Below are 18,418 nucleotides of genomic sequence, written 5' to 3'. Positions count from 1 at the left end.
CCTCATCTACACATCTGGTCACCTCCTTGAAAAATTCAATCAAGTTAGTTAGACACAATCTCCCACTGACAAAGCCATGCTGACTATCCCTGATTAATCCCTGCCTCTCCAAGTGGAGATTAATCCTGTCCCTCAGAATTTTTTCCAATACTTTCCCAACCACTGATGTTAGACTCACCGGCCTGTAATTACCTGGTTTATCCCTGCTACCCTTCTTGAATAATGGTACCACATTCGCTGTCCTCCAGTCCTCTGGCACCTCTCCTGTGGCCAGAAAGGATTTGAAAATTTGTGTTAGAGTCCCTGCTATCTCCTCCCTTGCCTCACATAACAACCTGGGATACATCTCATCTGGGCCTGGGGATTTATCCACTTTTAAGCCTGCTAAAACAGCTAATACTTCCTTCCTTTCAATGTTAATATGTTCAAGTATATCACAAACCCCCTCCCTGATCTCTACACCTTCATCGTCCTTCTCCATAGTGAACACAGATGAAAAGTAATCATTTAAAACCTCACCTATATCCTCTGGTTCCACACACAGATTGCCACTTTGGTCCCTAATGGGCCCCACTCTTTCCCTGGTTGTCCTCTTGCCCTTAATATACTTATAAAATGCCTTAGGATTTTCCTTTATCTTGCCCGCATGTGTTTTTTCATGTCCCCTCTTCGCTCTCCTAATTACTTTTTTAAGTACTCCCCTACACTTTCTATACTCCTCTCGGGCCTCCACAGTTTTCAGCACTCTGAATCTGCCATAAGCCTCCTCTTTTTTTTTTTCTGATGCAATCCTCTATCTCCCTTGACATCCAGGGTTCCCTGGACTTGTTGGTCCTACCCTTCACATTAATGGGTACATGTTGGCTCTGAACTCTCACTATTTCCTCTTTGAATGACTCCCACTGGTCTGATGTAGACTTTCCTACAAGTAGCTGCTCCCAGTCCACTTTGGCCAGATCCTGTTTTATCATATTGAAATCGGCCTTCCCCCAATTCAGTACCTTTATTTCCGGTCCGTCTTTGTCCTTTTCCATAACTACCTTAAATCTTACAGAGTTATGGTCACTATCCCTGAAATGCCCCCCCACTGATACTTCTACCACTTGTCTAGCTTCATTCCCTAGGATTAGGTCCAGCACTGCTTCTTCTCTTGTAGGACTTTCTACGTACTGGGTCAAAAAGCTCTCCTGTATGCATTTTAAGAATTCCGCCCCCTTTAAGCTTTTTGCACTAAGACTATCCCAGGTGATATTAGGTAAGTTGAAATCCCCTACTATTATTACCCTATTATTTTTACATCTCTCTGAGATTTGCCTACATATCTGCTCCTCTATCTCTCCCTGACTATTTGGAGGCCTGTAGTACACTCCCAGCCAAATGATTGCCTCCTTTTTGTTTTTAAGTTCTACCCATATGGCCTCATTTGAGGAACCTTCTAAGATATCATCCCTCCTTACTGCAGTAATTGACTCCTTGATCAACAGTGCAATACCACCTCCTCTTTTATCCCCTCCCCTGTCACCCCTGAAGATTCTGTACCCTGGAATATTGAGCTGCCAGTCCTGTCCCTCCTTCAACCATGTCTTTGTGATAGCAATAATATCATAATCCCATGTGCTAATCAATACCCTCAATTCATCTGCCTTATTAGTAAGACTCCTTGCATTAAAGTAAATGCAATCCAGCCTTGCATTTTTCACTTGTGCCTTAACAGGTCTATATTTGCTCAGCCTTCCAGACTGACTCTGTTTCTCTTCTATATTTCACTGTGCATCACCCCCTTCTGTACCTCCACTCTGTATCCCATCCCCCTGCCAAATTAGTTTAAACCCGCCCCCCCACCAATAGCACTAGCAAACCTCCCTGCAAGGATGTTGGTCCCATCCAACTTGTACAGTTCCCACCTTTGCCAGAAACAGTCCCAGTGATCCAGGAAACTAAAGCCCTCCCTCCTGTACCATCTCCTCAGCCACATATTCATCTGCTCTATCCTCCTATTCCTATACTCACTAGCACGTGGCACTGGGAGTAATCCAGAGATTACAACCTTTGAGGTCCTGCTTTTTAATCTCCTACCTAGCTCCCTAAATTCTTGTTGCAGGACCTCATCCCTCTTTCTACCTATGTTGTTGGTTCCAATGTGTACTACGACCTCTGACTGTTTACCCTCCCCCTTCAGAATGTCCTGCAGCCGCTCCGTGACATCCTTGACCCTAGCACCAGGGAGGCAACATACCATCCTGGAGTCACGTTTGCGGCCACAAACGTCTATCTGTACCCCTTACGATAGAATCCCCTATCGCTATAGCTCTCCCACACTTTTTCCTCCCTTCCTGTGCAGCTGAGCCACCCGTGGTGCCACAGACTTGGCTCTTGCTGCATTCCCCTGAGAAGCTATCTCCCCCAACAGTATTCAAAGCGGAAAATCTGTTAGAAAGGGAGATGGACCCTGCACTACCTGTCTAGTTCTTCTACTCTGCCTGGCGGCCACCCATTCCCTTTCTGTCTGAGCAGTCTTTACCTGCAGTGTGACCACCTCCCTGGGAAATTTTCCACATTATTGGGTAGATGCCAGTTTTGTAATGATACTGGAACAGCTTAGCTATGGTTGTGGCCAATTCTGAAGCACAAGTCTTCAGCACCACAGCCAGGATGTTGTCAGAGCCCATAGCCTTTACTGTATCTAGTGCATTCAGCCATTTCTTGATATGACATGGAGTGAATAAAATTGACTGAAGACTGGCATCTATGATGATGGGGTCCTCAGGAGGAGGCTAAGGTGGTCCCTCCAATTGGCACTTCTGGCTGAAGATTGTTGCAAATGCTTCAGCCTTGTCTTTTGCACTGATGTGCTGGGCTCCCCCACCATCGAGGATGGGGATGTTTATGGAGCCTCCTCCTTCTGTTAGTTGTTTAATTGTCCACCACCATTCATGACTGGATGAGGCAGGACTGCAGAGCTTTGAACTGATCTTTTGGTTGTGGGATCACTTAGCTCTGTATATAGCATGCTGCTTCTGCTGTTTAGAACGCATGCTGTCCTGTGTTGTAGCTTCACCAGGTTGGCATCGCATTTTTAGGTATGCCTGGTGCTGCTCTCGGCATGCTCTCCTATTATAGGGTGGATCCCCTGGCTTGATGGTAATGGTAGAGTGAGGGATATGCAGGGCCATGAGGTTACAGATTGTGGTTGAATACAATTCTGCTGCTGTTGATGGCTCACAGTGCCTCATGAATGCCCAGTTTTGAGCTACGAGATCTGTTCTCAGTCTATCCCATTTAGCACTGTGGTAGTGCCACACAACACAATGGAGGGTATCCTCAGTGTGAAGATGGGACTTCGTCTCCACAAGGATTGTGTGGTGGTCACTCTTACCAATACTGTCGTGGACAGATGCACTTGCAACCGATGGATTGGTGCGGATAAGGTGAAGTAAGTTTTTCCCACATGTTGGTTCTCTCACCACCTGCCAGGATGGCCAGCGGTGGTGCTACCGAGCCACTCTGGGTGATGGTATTGAAGTCCTCCACCCAGAGTGCATTCTGTGCTCTTGCCACCCTCAGTGCTTCTTCTAGATGGTGCTCAACATGGAGGAGTACTGATTCATCAGGTGAGGGAGGGCAGTAGATGATAATCAGCAGGATGTCTCCTTGCCCATGTTTGACCTAATGCTATGAGACTTCATGGAGTCCAGAGTCAGTGTTGAAGACTCTCAAGGCCTCTCCCTCCTGACTGTCTTGCACTGTGCTGCCACCTCTGGTGGGTCTGTCTTGCCGGTGGGACAGGGCATACTCCAGGATGGTGATGGAGGAGTCTGGGACATTGGCTGTAAGGTATGATTCAGTGAGTATGCCCTTATCAGGCTGTTCTTTGACTAGTCTATGCAATAGCTCGCCCAGTTTTAGCACCAGTCCTGTGACCTTTGCAACGTCAACTGGGTGGTGCCTAGTTTGATGACGGGTGGTCCGTCCAGTGTTATTCTTAATTTGACTTCGGTAGTGGTTTGATACATCTGAGTGGCTTGCTAGGCCATTTCAGAGGGTAGTTAAGAGTTAACCACGTTGCTGTGGGTCTGGAGTCACATGTAGGCCAGACTGGGTCAGGACAGCAGGTTTCCTTCCTTAAAGGACATTAGTGAACCAGATTGATTTTTAACAACAATTCGCTAGTTTCGTGGTCACCATTACTGAAAATAAATCTACAATAAAAAGCTATTAACAGAATTTAACCAGGTCTCTGGATTACTAGTCCAGTAACATTACCACTATGCTACCGTCCCCTGGATGTAAAACTAGAGAGCATAGGTTTAAAATGGTTGGGTGCATAACGGGAGAGGGGGCAGTCTGCTACCGCCCATTTTACGCCTTTGCCCAAGCTGAACTTCACCCCCTCACTGTCTGGCCTTAAATGTGAAGGATAAGCAACTGTGCAGGGTAACAGCGATCAGTTGGCACTCGTAGAATTGTAGCCCAGCATGAGTCACCTTCAGGAGAATGGGAGGATACTGGGGGGTAGAAACTTAGGGCGGGGGTGCCCAAGCTGTTATTTCCATAGGCTGTATAGGTGCAGTATTGTAGGGCCTAAGGCCCCACGATTGAAGTTTAATTCTACGTTCCTGTTAGTTTGGCGATCTCTCCAGTTTGACAGATCCTGGTGTCCTAATTTAGGATTTATCCACCAACAAGACATAGAAACATAGAAAATAGGAGCAGGAGTAGGCCATTCGGCCCTTCGCGCCTGCTCCACCATTCAAAAAAGATCATGGCTGATGGTCTAATTCAGTACCCTGTTCCCGCTTTGTCCCCATATCCCTTGATTCCTTTGGCATTAACAGTCCTTTCCAAACCTTTCGGCCCATAAACTGCAAACAGGACAAAGCAGCAAAGAAATATCAGCACAAACAAAACTGTTTTGAGGGCCAGATTGCCAGCAGCCAGAGACTGTGTGTGGCTCCAGATACCCCGGCATAGGGCATTGAGCATAGGCATATTCAAGTGCACCAACTGGGTACCTGGGACTGAAAAAACACAATAGAATAGCCTGGTGAAAAAGCAATGGATTATTAAAGGGATGACATTTCCTTTTTCTGCAGGGGACATGAATGATTTCTTTGTTGGCCTGATGGGAAGACGAAACATGGAATTTGGTGAGGATGAAACTCGTGATGTTGTCTGTTCACTCTAACTTTTAGTTTTCTTGGCAGAATTGTTGCTTTTGGATCTGAAGAAGTTTATTAAGGGGTTTTAAAAGAAGAGTGAGTATTGGCTGACAGTGGTGTCAATCAGTTGGAGGCAGGGTGGGACTTGCGGCAGGACTCTCAGTAAACAATGTTTAAATAGACTGACTCCCTCCGATTACAGCAAACAGAACTCATGATAAACTACAGCAAAGTTTCCCGATAAAAGCAGGATTATTTCCACAGCAAAATGCATCGAGTGGAAGATAGTTACATAATATAAATTATGTACGATTTCTAGGCGTGATTGATGGGGGAATTTCCCATCATCTCCATTCTGGCCAAGCGTAATCGTGTTACTATGTACAGTTTTCCCAAGGCAGAGATGCAATCCCAATCCTGTAGCCTGGCAAGAATTATGAAATATCCTCCCTTACTGTGCCACTAGTGAACATGGAAGAACAGTCACAGATTTACAACAGAATACACAGAGCAGATTTGTTTCTGGTATTTAGTGTGTGAGGTTTTAAATCCTGCTTTAAATGAACCTCATTCCACACATTTAGTGGACAGAAAGTTGAACAAATTCCCAATCATCTTACTTTGCTCAAACTTGCTCCTTTCATACTTGGTTTGGTTGGCGTTTAAACCTAGTGTTGGCCAATAGAGATCACTGACACCAGTTTAGCCATATGTGCTAATTTTAATAGAAAAGGCCTCACATAGGCTCACACAACATAGGTAAAAGCACTGCACGTGTATATTTACTGAACAAACATCTCCCGTCATTCAGTAACCGAGGAAGTAATGCACTCAATGATCCAATAACACTCACACACTGCTTTTTGTCGTACCATTTTACCAACAAACGCACAAAAGCTCACATTGCGTGTGGCTAATGTTTAATGTATTTACACACTGAGTTAGTCAGTAGTACATCACAGCTGATGCTGACTGTGACGGTGATTGAAACGTATAAGATCCTGAGCGGTCTTGACAGGGTGGATGTGGAAAGGATGTTTCCCCTTGTGGGAGAATCTAGAACTAGAGGTCACTGTTTAAAAATAAGGGGTCAGCAATTGAAGACAGGGATGAGGAGAATTTTTTTCTCTCTGAGGGTTGTGAGTCTTTGGAATTCTCTTCCTCAAAAGGCAGTGGAAGCAGAGTCTTTGAATATTTTTAAGGCAGAGGTAAATAGATTCTTGATAAGCAAGGGGGTGGAAGGTTATCGGGGGTAGACGGGAATGAGGTGTTGAGGTTACAATCAGACCAGTCATGATCTTATTGAATGGTGCAGCAGGCTTAAGGGGCCCTATGTTCATATGTGTCAAATCTGAGTTTGCAGTCATGACAGCAGAAATAGGGTAGTGGTGCTGCTAGACGTGGTAACTGCACAACAACCTTACTACAAACAAGCCAATTCCCCCCTCCCAGTGTATATTGTGAACCGTAAGCAGAAGCAAATGAAATTGCCAGCGCACGTTGATACATTTGGTCAAGATTTGTAGATGAAATTATGGACCCAAATCGGTTTTCTCAGTAATGGAGCTTACAGACCAGATCGCGTCAATACCACAACTCACCAGAAAGCAAACAGTTCACCAGCGATGCCACCCAGGGGCAACTTGTGTTCCCCCTCCACCTTCATTTTTCTGTGGCCCGAACTGGGATTGTTGCTCCATATACCCCTGGGGCCTCCATTCCTGTCTGTCTGTCTGTAAGATGTTGCCGAGCTGGAATTCACTCTCCTTTTCTTCTTCTCCCACCGAAAGAAGATGAAGGGATGCTATTGGTACCGTAGTGTAGTGGTCATGTTACTAGACGAATAATCCAGATTGAGAAAGTTCACATCCCACCATTGGCAGTTTCAGAACTTTGGAAAATAAAAAAACTGGTATCAGTAAAAGTGGCCATAAGCTGCCGGGTTATTGTAAAAATCCAACTGATTCACTGATATCCTTCAGGGAAGGAAATCTGCTGTCTTTACCTGGTCTGGCCTACAAGTGACTCCAGACTCACAGCAATGTGGTTGACTCTTAACTACTCTCTGAAGTGGCCTGGCAATCCACTCAGTAGTATCAAACTGCCTCAACAACAGTTCAAGAAGGCGACTCACCACCACCATCTCATGACAACTAGGAATAAGTAGTCAATGCCAGCGATGCCCACATCCTAAGAATAATTTTTTTAAAATCAGCAGGCAGCTTATGCAGAACAAGTCCAGGACCCTATTAAATACAACTATTGTCTCTATAGCTTTTACCTTCTTCCTGTGGGAGTCCTTTGATCAACTGCTCCAGTGACATGAAACCAGGAAGAAGTTTAATGCGCAGGCAATCGCAGGTGCAAACCTGTGACCTTTAATCTGTGGGTTGCCCTCTAGAAAGACATTCAAAAGGATTGTGTCCATTGGAAAAAAAGGTCAATGAGTCACACTGAGCAAAGTAAACTTATGCAAATGAATTGATGAGTATTAGCACAGAGCAGGTCTAGAGACATTAATTAAAATGAATGATCTATATAGTACTAACTAGATTCTAAAAGAGGGAAGAGATTTTTTACATCATGGATGGGCAGCTGAGACTTGTTGCTTGCAATTCCTGCACCATGTGGGAACTTCAGGACACTTCATGTGTCTTGGGGGGGGCGTCACATGTGTAGGAAGTGTCTCCAGCTGCTTGCCCTCGAGCTCAGGATTTCCGAGCTTGAGGGGCAGCTGGAGGCACTGCACAACATCAGGGAGGATGAGAGTTTCTTGGATTGTGCGTTCCAGGAGGTGGTCACCGCACAGGCAGTAAGAGTTCAGGATAGTAGATGGGTGGCCATCTGGAAGAGTAGGAAGAGGCAGGAAGTGCCAGAGTCCTCGGGGTGTGTGCCACTCTCAAACCGACACTCAGCATTGGAGACTGCTGGGAGTGACAACACCTTGAAGGAATGCAGTCTAGACCATGGCACCAATGGGCAAGGGACTGCACAGGAGGTAACAACAAAGACTAGAAATGCAGTCGTTATTGGAGATTCCATAGCTAGGGAGACAGACAGGCATTGCTGTAACCGTCATTGTGAGTCCCGCATGATGTGTTGCCTCCCTGGTGCCAGAGTAAAGGACATCACGGAGAGAGTATGAATATACTGCAGAGGGAAGGGAGTGAGCCAGAAGTTCTGGTACACGTCAGTACCAAAGACATAGAGGGGGCAGGAATTGAGGTGCTATGGTCAGATTTTCAGGAGCTATGGAGGAAGTTAAAAAGTAGAACCTTGAAGGTAGTAATCTCTGGATAACTCCCAGTGTCACACGATAGCGAGAGCAGAAATAGGAAGATAGGGAGGATCAATGCGTGGCTTGAGGCATGGTGCAGGAGGGAGGACTTCAGATTCTTGGAGCATTGGGGCTAGTTCTGGGGCAGAAGGCACCTATTCAAAAGGGACAGGTTGTACCTCAACAGGACTGGAAAAGGGAGGTTTACCAGTGTGGTTGGAGAGGGTTTAAAATAAATTGGCAGGAGCACGGGCACCAGCATATAGAAGTAGAAAAGAGGAATAAGGTGCAGAAAGGGGTGAGAGCATTGGATAGTACTAGAGAAGGAAGTAGTACCATATTAGATAGGAGCAGACTAAGAAGGAATACAAGGAACACAAAGATAGTTTTAGAATGTATGTTAATGCGCAAAGTGTGGTGAATAAGATTGGTGAGCTACAAGCACAAATAGCCATGTGGGAATATGATGTCGTGGCAATAATGAAAACATGGCTTCAAAATGGTGAGGACTGGGTGCTTAATATTCAAGGATATAAAGTGTTCAGAATAGATAGGGAGGGAAAAAAGGGAGGTGGGGTGACAGTACTGATTAGGGAAGACATTGTAGTGTTGGAAAGAGAGGAGGTCCTTGAGGGGGCAAGAACAGAATCCATTTCGTTGGAGTTGAGAAACAAAACAGGTATGATCACACTGCTGGGGATATTCTATAGGCCTCCAAATAGTGAGAGATAGAGGAGCAAATCATAGAACTGCACAAGAACTATAGTGGTGATACTGGGGGACTTCACCCAAATATTGATTGGGATAATGTTAGAGTAAAGGGTAAGGAAGGAGAGGAATTTCTGAAATGTGTTCAGGAGAACTTCCTTGATCAGTATGTTCTCAGTCCAACTAGGAAGGAGGCATTGCTGGATCTGGTGCTGGGGAATGAGGTGGGCCAAGTAGACCAAGTGTCTGTGGGGGAGCACTTGGGTAAGAGTGATCATTGTATCATAAGGTTGAGATTAGTAATGGCGAAGAGCAAGGAATAATCTAAAGTAGAACTTCTCAATTGGAAGAGGGCTAACTTCAATGGGATGAGAAGGGATCTAGCCAGGGTAAAATGGAACCAAAGGCTGACGGGAAAAACTGCAATGGAACAATAGGTAAGGAGGAGATGTTTCAGGTACAGGCTAGGTACATTCCAACAAGGGTGAAAGGCAATGGAACCAAAGCCAGGGATCTTTGGATGGTGAGGGAGATAGAAAATATGATGAAACAAAAAAAGAGGGTGTAGATGCATGTCGGGTGAATTCTTTGAGTGAGAACCAGGCCAAATACAGTAAGATGAGAGGGGAAGTGAAGAGGAAAATAAGACTGGCAAAGAGAGAATATGAGAATAGAATGGCAGGTAACATAAAGGGGAACCCAAAAATCATCTACCAACACGCAAGTAGCAAGCAGGTAGTAAGGGGCTGGGTGGGGCCTATTAGGGACAGAGAGGGTGGTAGGGTGGTATGTGCTTAGACATGCAGGGCAAGGCTAGAATACTTAATGAGTACTTTGTATTGGTGTTTACAAAGGAAGAGGAGGCTGACAAAATATCAGTCGACGTGGAGATGGTAGAGATAATGGATGGGGTGAAAATTGATAGGCAGGATGTACTGGAAAGGCTGGCTATGTTTAGAGTGGATATGTCACCTGATCCAGATGGATTGCATCCCAGGTTGCTAAAGGAAGTGGGAGTGGAGATAGTGGAAGGGCTTGCCGTAATCTTCCAATCCCTAAGATACGGGGGAGGTGCCAGAGGAATGGAAAAGTGTCAAATGTGACACCCTTGTTCAAGAAAGGTTGTAAGGACAGTCCAAGTAACTACAGGTCAGTCAGTTTAACATCAGTGGTGGATAATGTTTTAGAAACAATAATCAGGGAAGAAAATCAACAGGCACTTGGAGAGGTTTGAGTTAATTAAGGAGAGACAGCACAGATTTGTAAAAGGCAGATCATGTTTGACCAATCTAATTGAATTTTTTGATGAAGTAACAGAGAAGGTTGATGAAGGGAATGCAATGGATGATGTCTATATGGATTTTAAGAAAGCGTTTGACAAAGCACCACATAAAAGACTGGTTACCAAAATTGAGGCTCATGGAATAGGACAATCAGTGTCAGTTTGGATAAAAAATTGGCTTCAGAACAATAAACAGTGAGTTGTGGTAAATGGTTATTTTTCAGACTGAAGGATGGTCAACAGTGGTGTTCCCCAAGGGTCAGTGCTGGGACCACTGCTTTTTTTGCTGTATATAAATGACTTGGATATTGGAATACAGAGTAAAATTTCAAAACTTTGCTGTTGATACCAAACTTGGAGGTGTGGCAAACAGTGAGGATGATACCAATAGACTGCAACAGGACATAGATAGGCTAGCAGAATGGGCAGACAAGTGGCAAATGGAGGCCGCCCAGTAAGATCGGGCATCCTCCTGGCAGGCTCGGGGCATGGTGGGCGGATGGGGGGGGTCTATCCTGATCGGGCGCCTATGCCCATGGAGGCCCCTCCCCCGCCCCCCAGCAATCGACCCCCACCCTCACCCTACACTCCAAGCCTCCTCGATGCCTCCTGATGGTCGTGCTGGTGCTGAAGAGCTGTCGGTTCTCTAATTGGCTGGCAGCTCTTGGAGGTGGGGCATCCTGCCTCAGAGGGGCAGAAGCCACGACTGCAGGCAGTTAATTCCTTGTGGACCGTGAAATACAGTCATGGCTTCCAGGGCCAGCGGAGGAGGGGCCAGTGGACAGAGACACGGCCTCCATGTTAAATCCTGGCCTTTGACTAAGTGATCTCTGATTCTAATCGACTAAGTTTGATGGCACGATTTTGGGGAAATGTTCCGGAATTTGTTCTGAGCTTTACCTGTTGCCATTATTTTATTGGCTGCTGATTGCTAAGCAATGGAACTCAGAAATAAGTACAATTTTGATCCTGTCTTTTTTACATGAAATCTTAACATTTGTAGATGTAACTATGGGAATGTATTAAGTTTCATAGATCAGTCTTGGTCCCCTTATTCACCTACAACCGCACTTTCAAATTTTCAACTCTCTAACCTTTGACCCTCCGTTCACCCCAACATTTCTGCAGCTGCCAATCTGCTCAACTGCACCCTCACCTCCACCTTTGATGCCCTGGTACCCAATAAAAAGATCAGTCTCTCTCACCCTGGCCATTCCCCCGGTACGGTCCTCATCGCCACTCCCTTAAATCCTAGGGACGCAGACTTGAAAGGATATGGTGGACAACTGGTTTATCCATCCACTGCCAGATCTGGCTGGACCACTTAAAACATTATCAGGTCCTGCTCTCGTCTGCTAAAACTGCTCACTATTCCAGGATCACCCTGGAATGCAAAGATAAACCCCGGCTTCTTTTCTCTCCTGCAAACTGTCTGATTAAACTCCTCTCCCCTGTCCCCTCCACCCTCACCTCCAATAATAAGTGTGAGGAGTTCATGGACTTCTTTATTACTAAGATCGAGACCATCCAATCAGCTGCCTCTGCCACATCCCTCCCTTCCACTAGCCCATTGGGCCAAACTTCCTCTAAAGCCCCCACCCCCTGCCCCCCGCCCTAGCCCTCAACTCACATCTTTCTCCAGTTTCTCTCCTACCTCCCCTCATGCCCTTTCCAAGCTCATCTTGTCCATCAGACCCACCTCCTGTTCCCTCGATCCTATTCCCACTAAACTGCTGATCACCCAACTTCCCCTCCTGCTCCCCACGTTAGCCAATATTGTTAACAATTCTCTCTATTCAGGTGTTGTCCCTCTCTCCTTTAAATCTGCCGTCATCACCCCTCTCCTCAAAAAAACAGCCCTTGAGCCCAACCCCCTTGAAAACTACAGTCCCATCTCCAACCTCCCTTTCCTCTTAAGTCCTTGAACGTGTTGTCACCTCCCAAATCCATGTCCATCTTTCCCGGAACTCCGTGTTTGAATCTCTCCAGTCAGGTTTCCCGTCACAGTACTGAAACAGTTCTTATCAAAGTCACAAATGACATCCTATGTAACTGTGTCAAAGATAAACTTTCCCTCCTCGTCCTTCTTGACCTGTCTGCAGCCTTTGACCACACCATCCTCCTCCAAGGCCTCTCCACTGTCGTCCAGCTGGGTGGAACTGCTCTCACCTGTTCCCTTCTTATCTATTTAATCGTATCCAGAGTATCATTTGCAATGGCTTCTCTTCCTGCTCCCACACCGTTACCTCTGGTGTCCCCCCCCCCCCCCCCTCAAGGATCTAACCTTGTCCCCCTCCTATTTCTCATCTACATGCTGCCCCTCAGCGACATCATCTGAAAGCACAGTGTTAGTTTTCACATGTACGCTGACGACACCCAGCTCTACCTCACCATCACCTCTCTCAACTCCTCCACTGTTGCTAAATTATCAGACTGCTTATCCAACATCCAGTACTGGATGAGCAGAAATTTCCTCCAATTAAGTATTGGGAAGACTGAAGCCATGTCTTTGGTCCCTACTCCCTAGCTACCAACTCCATCTCTCTCCCTGGCAACTGCCTGAGATTAAGTCACTCTGTTTGCAAGCCTGTTGTCACATCTGAGCCCGAGATGAGCTTCTGTCTTCATATTCGTACCATCGCTAACACCACCTATTTCCACCTCTGTAACATCACCTGCCTTCGCCCCTGTCTCAGTTCATCTGCTGCTGAAACCCTCATTCATGTCTTTGTTACCTCTAGACTTGACTATTCCAATGCACGCCTGGCTGGTCTCCCACATTCTACTCTCTGTAAAATTCAGGTCATCCAAAACTCTGCTGCCCGTGTCTCAACTCGCACCAGGTCCCGTTAACCATCACCCCTGTGCTCTCTGACCCACATTGTCTCCCGGTCAAGCAACGTCTTAATTTTAAAATTCTCATCTTTGTTTTCAAATCCCTCCATGGCCTCGCCCTCCTGATCTCTGTAATCTCCTCCAGCCTCACAACCCTCCAAGATATCTGCGTTCCTCTTGTGCATCCCTTATTTTAATCTCTCCACCATTGGTGGCCGTGCCTTCCATTGCCGAGGCCCCAAGCTCTGGAATTCCCTCCCTCCACCTCTCCACCTCACTTTCCTCCTTTAAGACACCCCTTAAAACCCACCTCTTTGACCAAGCTTTTGGTCACCTGACCTAATATCGCCTTCTGTGGCTCGGTGTCATACTTCGTTTCATAACGCTCCTATGAGGTGCCTCGGGATGATTTATTATGTTAAAGGCGCTATATAAATATAAGTTGTTGCTGTTTCGTGCGTGTGAAAATATCAAACAAAATATTTTCAAGCAAAAATGACAATTGGTGCAACTGTTCAACAATCTGGTATCATAAAGCATACCTGATCCTCTCTCTGCTATTGTAATGCAAACATTAACCCATTATATAACTGGAATTTGGTATGAGCAAGTTTTGTAAAAAAAGATGTGTGTGTGTGTATATATATATAGATATAGTGCTCCTTATGATAGCTCGCAGAAACATCCCAATCGAAGTCCTTCACATGCATTGAGTTACTTTGAAGTGCAGCGGCAGCCATTTTGCGCACAGCAAGCTCGCACAAGCAGCAATGAGTAAGTTAATGTTTTTTTTTCCCAATGGTGTTAATCAATGAAGGCATGTTGGCCAGGATACAGAGAAATTCCTGCTTTTCAGATAGCAAGAGCATCTTTTAACATCTACCAGAACCATCAGACGGGGCCTCAGTTTAACATCTCATTGAAAGACGGCACATCCGACAGTCCTGCACTCCCTCAGTACTGCACTGGGAGTGCCGGCCGAGGTTATGTGCACAAATCTTTGGAATGGGACTTGAACCTACAACCTTTTGACTCGGAGGCGGAAGTGCTACCACCGAGTCACAACTGGCAAATGGGAACAAAAGCCTAAGTAATAATTTCAAATGTCACATTCAAACAGATACATCAACCACTCTAAATAAAGATGTTCCAGAGACAAAAGGACCCAGCACTCCCACCAAGTGCAAGCTGAGGTAATGATTTTATGTCTTTCAAAGGTTTCATTAAAAGTGACAATTTCACAGCGAACTATTGTAAAAAAGTGCTGGAAATACTCAGCAGGTCTGGCAGCATCTGTGGAGAGAGAAGCAGAGTTAACGTTTCAGGCCTGTGCCCCTTCATCAAAACTCACGCCATCAACCAAAAACGTTATGCTGGATTTTATTATGTTTCCACCGAGAGCGGCAGCGGGTGTGCAAAATGGTGGTGGTCCTGGCTACAAGGTTAACAGCCGCACCGCTGTGGTTATGCGGCAGGTGGCCATTTAGTCCAATGACGGCTGCTGTCCCAATCACCCCCACAATCACGTGGTGGGAGGCAGCATTGGTGACTGCGTTAAGGGCGGCTCCTGATGTTGGATTGCAGAGTCCAACCCTCCCCCACTGCCTCCAACAGTATCCACTTGCTGAGGTCCCTCCTTCCCTCACACCTGCATATCGAGCTCAGCGGCAAGGTCCACTGTGAAAGAAATTCCACAAGATAACAACAGATAACTTGACCAATGACTCTCACCTCAGTGGCGCCAGATTTTCAGAGACAGGAAGGTGAAAGCACGTGAGTGCCACACGTCACGCAGAAGATTGTGAACGCCAGGGAGCATCACGGCGGATTAGATACAAGCTCATGCGAAACAGTATGTAACAGATGTAAATTATGATCCCGTTGTGGCAGAGGTGCCGCCACGGAACTTCGCCAGCCCCGAGAAAATAGCATCAGGTTCCGCGGCAGACAAATCCGCACCGATTCTCCGGCCCCCTCCCACCACAAAACCCGCCTTCTAACGGAGCATAAAAGCCAGCCTGTTAACTCTGCTTCTCTCTCCACATATGCTGCCAGTCTTGCTGAGTATTTCCAGCATTTCTTGTTTTTATTTCAGATTTCTATCATCTGCAGTATTTTGCTTTTGTATTGCTATTTTCTTTTGTTTAGCCCTTTTCCCCTGACTGAGACCCCAACTAGCCGACCTCTTCCTTGGCCTCTGCCAAAGCTGCTCGAAGGCTGGTCAGTAAGAGCTGCACAGGGCTCTGAGCTAACGTGTGGCTTGCTTTTTCATCCAGTCGAAATCAGCTATCTCAGCACAGATCGAGTGTGGATCCTGGGGCCTTCAGGGTCCTGCATTTACCAACTGAGACATTTGGGGCACTGGAGCGTGTTTTTTTTTTCCATTTAAAATTTCGAGAGGGAACAAAAAACAGGTTTAGAAGTGACAAGTTTCTCTCAGCTTTGTGCTCGCTATCCAACCAGAAAGATACATTAAACCAAGTTTTGCTCTGTCTTTAGGGCTTGCAGGTCCATTTAACCTTCAAAGGAATCGGGACCATTCGAAGAAAGTGATTGCTCCATCTACCAAAGTGCACACCTTCCCAAATAAGCCCCTAAATTTGTTCGATACAACTGAGAATTACATCGACAGTAGAATTGCATTTGTATTCAAAGCCTATGTGGATTCACTGACACTGGTTTGAGGGATTCAGGGACAATCTTCATCACTAGCCCAGGGAATGAGGACGAAATGTGTGATCAATAGTGAGAACCCGGTTCTGGAGCTGCCTCATTTGCAGCTCGAACGTGTGTCCTGCTTTTTTCTATCTCCCCTGTTATCCATCCAAATAAATAATCCAACTATGCTTTTTTTTTAATCCAATGCTAAGATTTCAATATATCATTGCTATTTTCTCTCTTCCCTGTGATCTTTGATCACTGATTGCCCTGATGTTACACCTATCCATATTCTATGTCTCTTGAACTGCGATCAACTTCTCCGAACAGCAACAGGTCCACAACTGCCCATGCAACTGCAAGCAATCTGCTCACAGGACGTTCCCTTTCCCATCCCAATCAGTGGCACTACTATTTTCTTTACCTGTGTGGGTTCAAGGATCCAATTAGGCATGTTGTGTTTCCAGAAAATGTCCAGCATGTCTGTACAATGTAAACACCTCTGTCCGAGCTCCAATTACCCGTCTGTACAGTGCTGTCCGCCAATCCAACACACACAAGTACTTGCATTCTGTGAAATTCCAAAGGATCATATAATTTCCCTTCCATACTATTGTACAGGATTACATTCACTCCCTATTAAGAATCCCAATCCAGCAAATGGTTACAATTCAAAATTTTCCAGATGCTGCCAATATGGGTTTCCATCATTAGGTCTGGATTTAAGCAAATCTTGCGCGCAAAGTAATTAGGGTAGTGTGCATTGAGCGAAAAATAGACTCGTTTATTGCCTCTGCAACGATTAATATCAGACATGTCCGCATAGTTTCGTAACCCAGTAGAAGTACCAAACAGGCTTATTCATGGATAGAATCATTGAGAGCAGCAACAGCCTGAAGGGGCTAAACAGGCAGTTGAACGTCTTTGATTGGCTTTTCTTCCAGAATAAGATGGATAAACACTTCATCAAAAGGAAGCAACTGCTTGAATATTACTACTTTCAGTCCTTCTTATAATTATATAGCTGCATTTTGCCTCGGCTAGTTGACAAGCTTGCTGACAACCAGAGCTAATTCATACATCAGAATTGTTGCATTCCCGTTCCATAAGCTTTTAAACTGTCCTTGAGAAGTCCATTTGAGAGATGGAGGGACTTTACTCGAAAGAAATATGGACTGCCTCCACCCTCCCAAACCCCCACATAACCCATACACAAAAAGCATATACCGATGGACAAGTGTGGTGTTGAACACATGCTGTCTCGCTTAGTGTTATCCTGATTGGATTCTGTTATAGCCTGGCGTGATCTGTTCATTGTTTCTTGTATTTGGGTGTGCTGGGTGATTGGTACCCGCACTGCTGTTAGTAATTAACTGTATTGTCTTGACGAGCTTTATTTCTGAAATAAATCGTGCAATGCTAAAAGAATAAAACCCAGCATGCAGTTACAGAAGCCATTTCGAGGGTGGAATCTTTATTAAAAGAGCCTATTTTTAAGCTGAGAAACACAGTATCGAAACCCATAAACTCCGGACAAAAAGCACAGATCACTCCCATTAACTGCCATGGATGAAAGTCCACAATAATCTTTATCTAAGCATACCATTTTACCAATTATTTATATTTTAAATTATAGTGGGAGAGATAATTCTTCACAAAAACAACCCCTTGCTATAAAAAGTGCATTGTATTATTTGACAACAGTAATTAAGTCGTTACCAAATGACTCATGATGGGCTGTGGCAGAAATTGGCCCTCTCATTGCACAGCCTGTTGGAATCATTCTCTCCACGTAAACAACCAATATGGTATTCACTACTCGGTTCAACCCTTTTCTGGTCAGAAGGCTATGAGGCCAAGGATTCTGTCACAGGTATGGGCGATAAGCAGGGGATTAGATTGAAAACTATGCTTCAATGCACCTCCTCCAAGTTGGCATGGTCAGCAGTCATGGCCGACTATCAGGCACTGTGTATAACGATCGGCCAGTCCAATACCACCCGTTTTGCAGCACCACCCGAGACAAATTTCTAGCCCTAGAACTCTTGTCCGATATCGTGGAAAGAGAAGCTGGGGATTTTGGTAATCTCCAGATCACAGAGTCCACCTTAGCCTTTTCGACAGGAGGACAATTAGTGTCACTTATTTCCCAAGAGGGAGTGCACAGACCTATCAAATGTCATTCGGACAAATTAATAAAAATCCACCCCCGTGTCCTGACAGATATGGGAAATGGAGACTCAGCTGAGATTGTTACATGCTGCTCATGTGGTGTCTGTAATCTTGTTATTTTTGCTGCTATTGAAATCGAGCTTTCTGGAGATTGATATTGGCCGCAGAATAAAGTGGGTTATCAGTGTGCAACAAATAGGAGCTAAAGGAAGAGAGGGATTAGACACCAGCACAAACCTGATGGGTCGAATGGCCTGTCTGTGCTGTAACATTCTGTAATGTTCGAACAAAGTGCAAGTACTGTTTTTATAACTCTGTCCTCACATC

General features: G+C 45.5%; 1 protein-coding gene across 1 annotated transcript in view; it reads left to right on the top strand.

Moving 5' to 3' along the window:
• Window positions 1-17,327, top strand: part of LOC137358519 (tachykinin-3-like) — a 36,821-nt gene extending 19,494 nt beyond the window's left edge. Inside the window, exons 5-7 of the mRNA XM_068024428.1 lie at window positions 5,094-5,147; window positions 14,382-14,454; window positions 15,761-17,327. Coding sequence (XP_067880529.1) covers window positions 5,094-5,147; window positions 14,382-14,454; window positions 15,761-15,779 — 146 coding nt within the window. The 3' untranslated portion in view covers window positions 15,780-17,327. The remainder of the gene's footprint in view (window positions 1-5,093; window positions 5,148-14,381; window positions 14,455-15,760) is intronic.
• The last annotated feature ends 1,091 nt before the right edge of the window (window positions 17,328-18,418 follow it).

Source organism: Heterodontus francisci, chromosome X, assembly GCF_036365525.1.
Source record: "Heterodontus francisci isolate sHetFra1 chromosome X, sHetFra1.hap1, whole genome shotgun sequence".
NCBI classification, from domain to species: domain Eukaryota; kingdom Metazoa; phylum Chordata; class Chondrichthyes; order Heterodontiformes; family Heterodontidae; genus Heterodontus; species Heterodontus francisci.
Note: the sequence above shows the minus strand (reverse complement) of the source record. Positions and strands in the feature narration are given on the sequence as shown.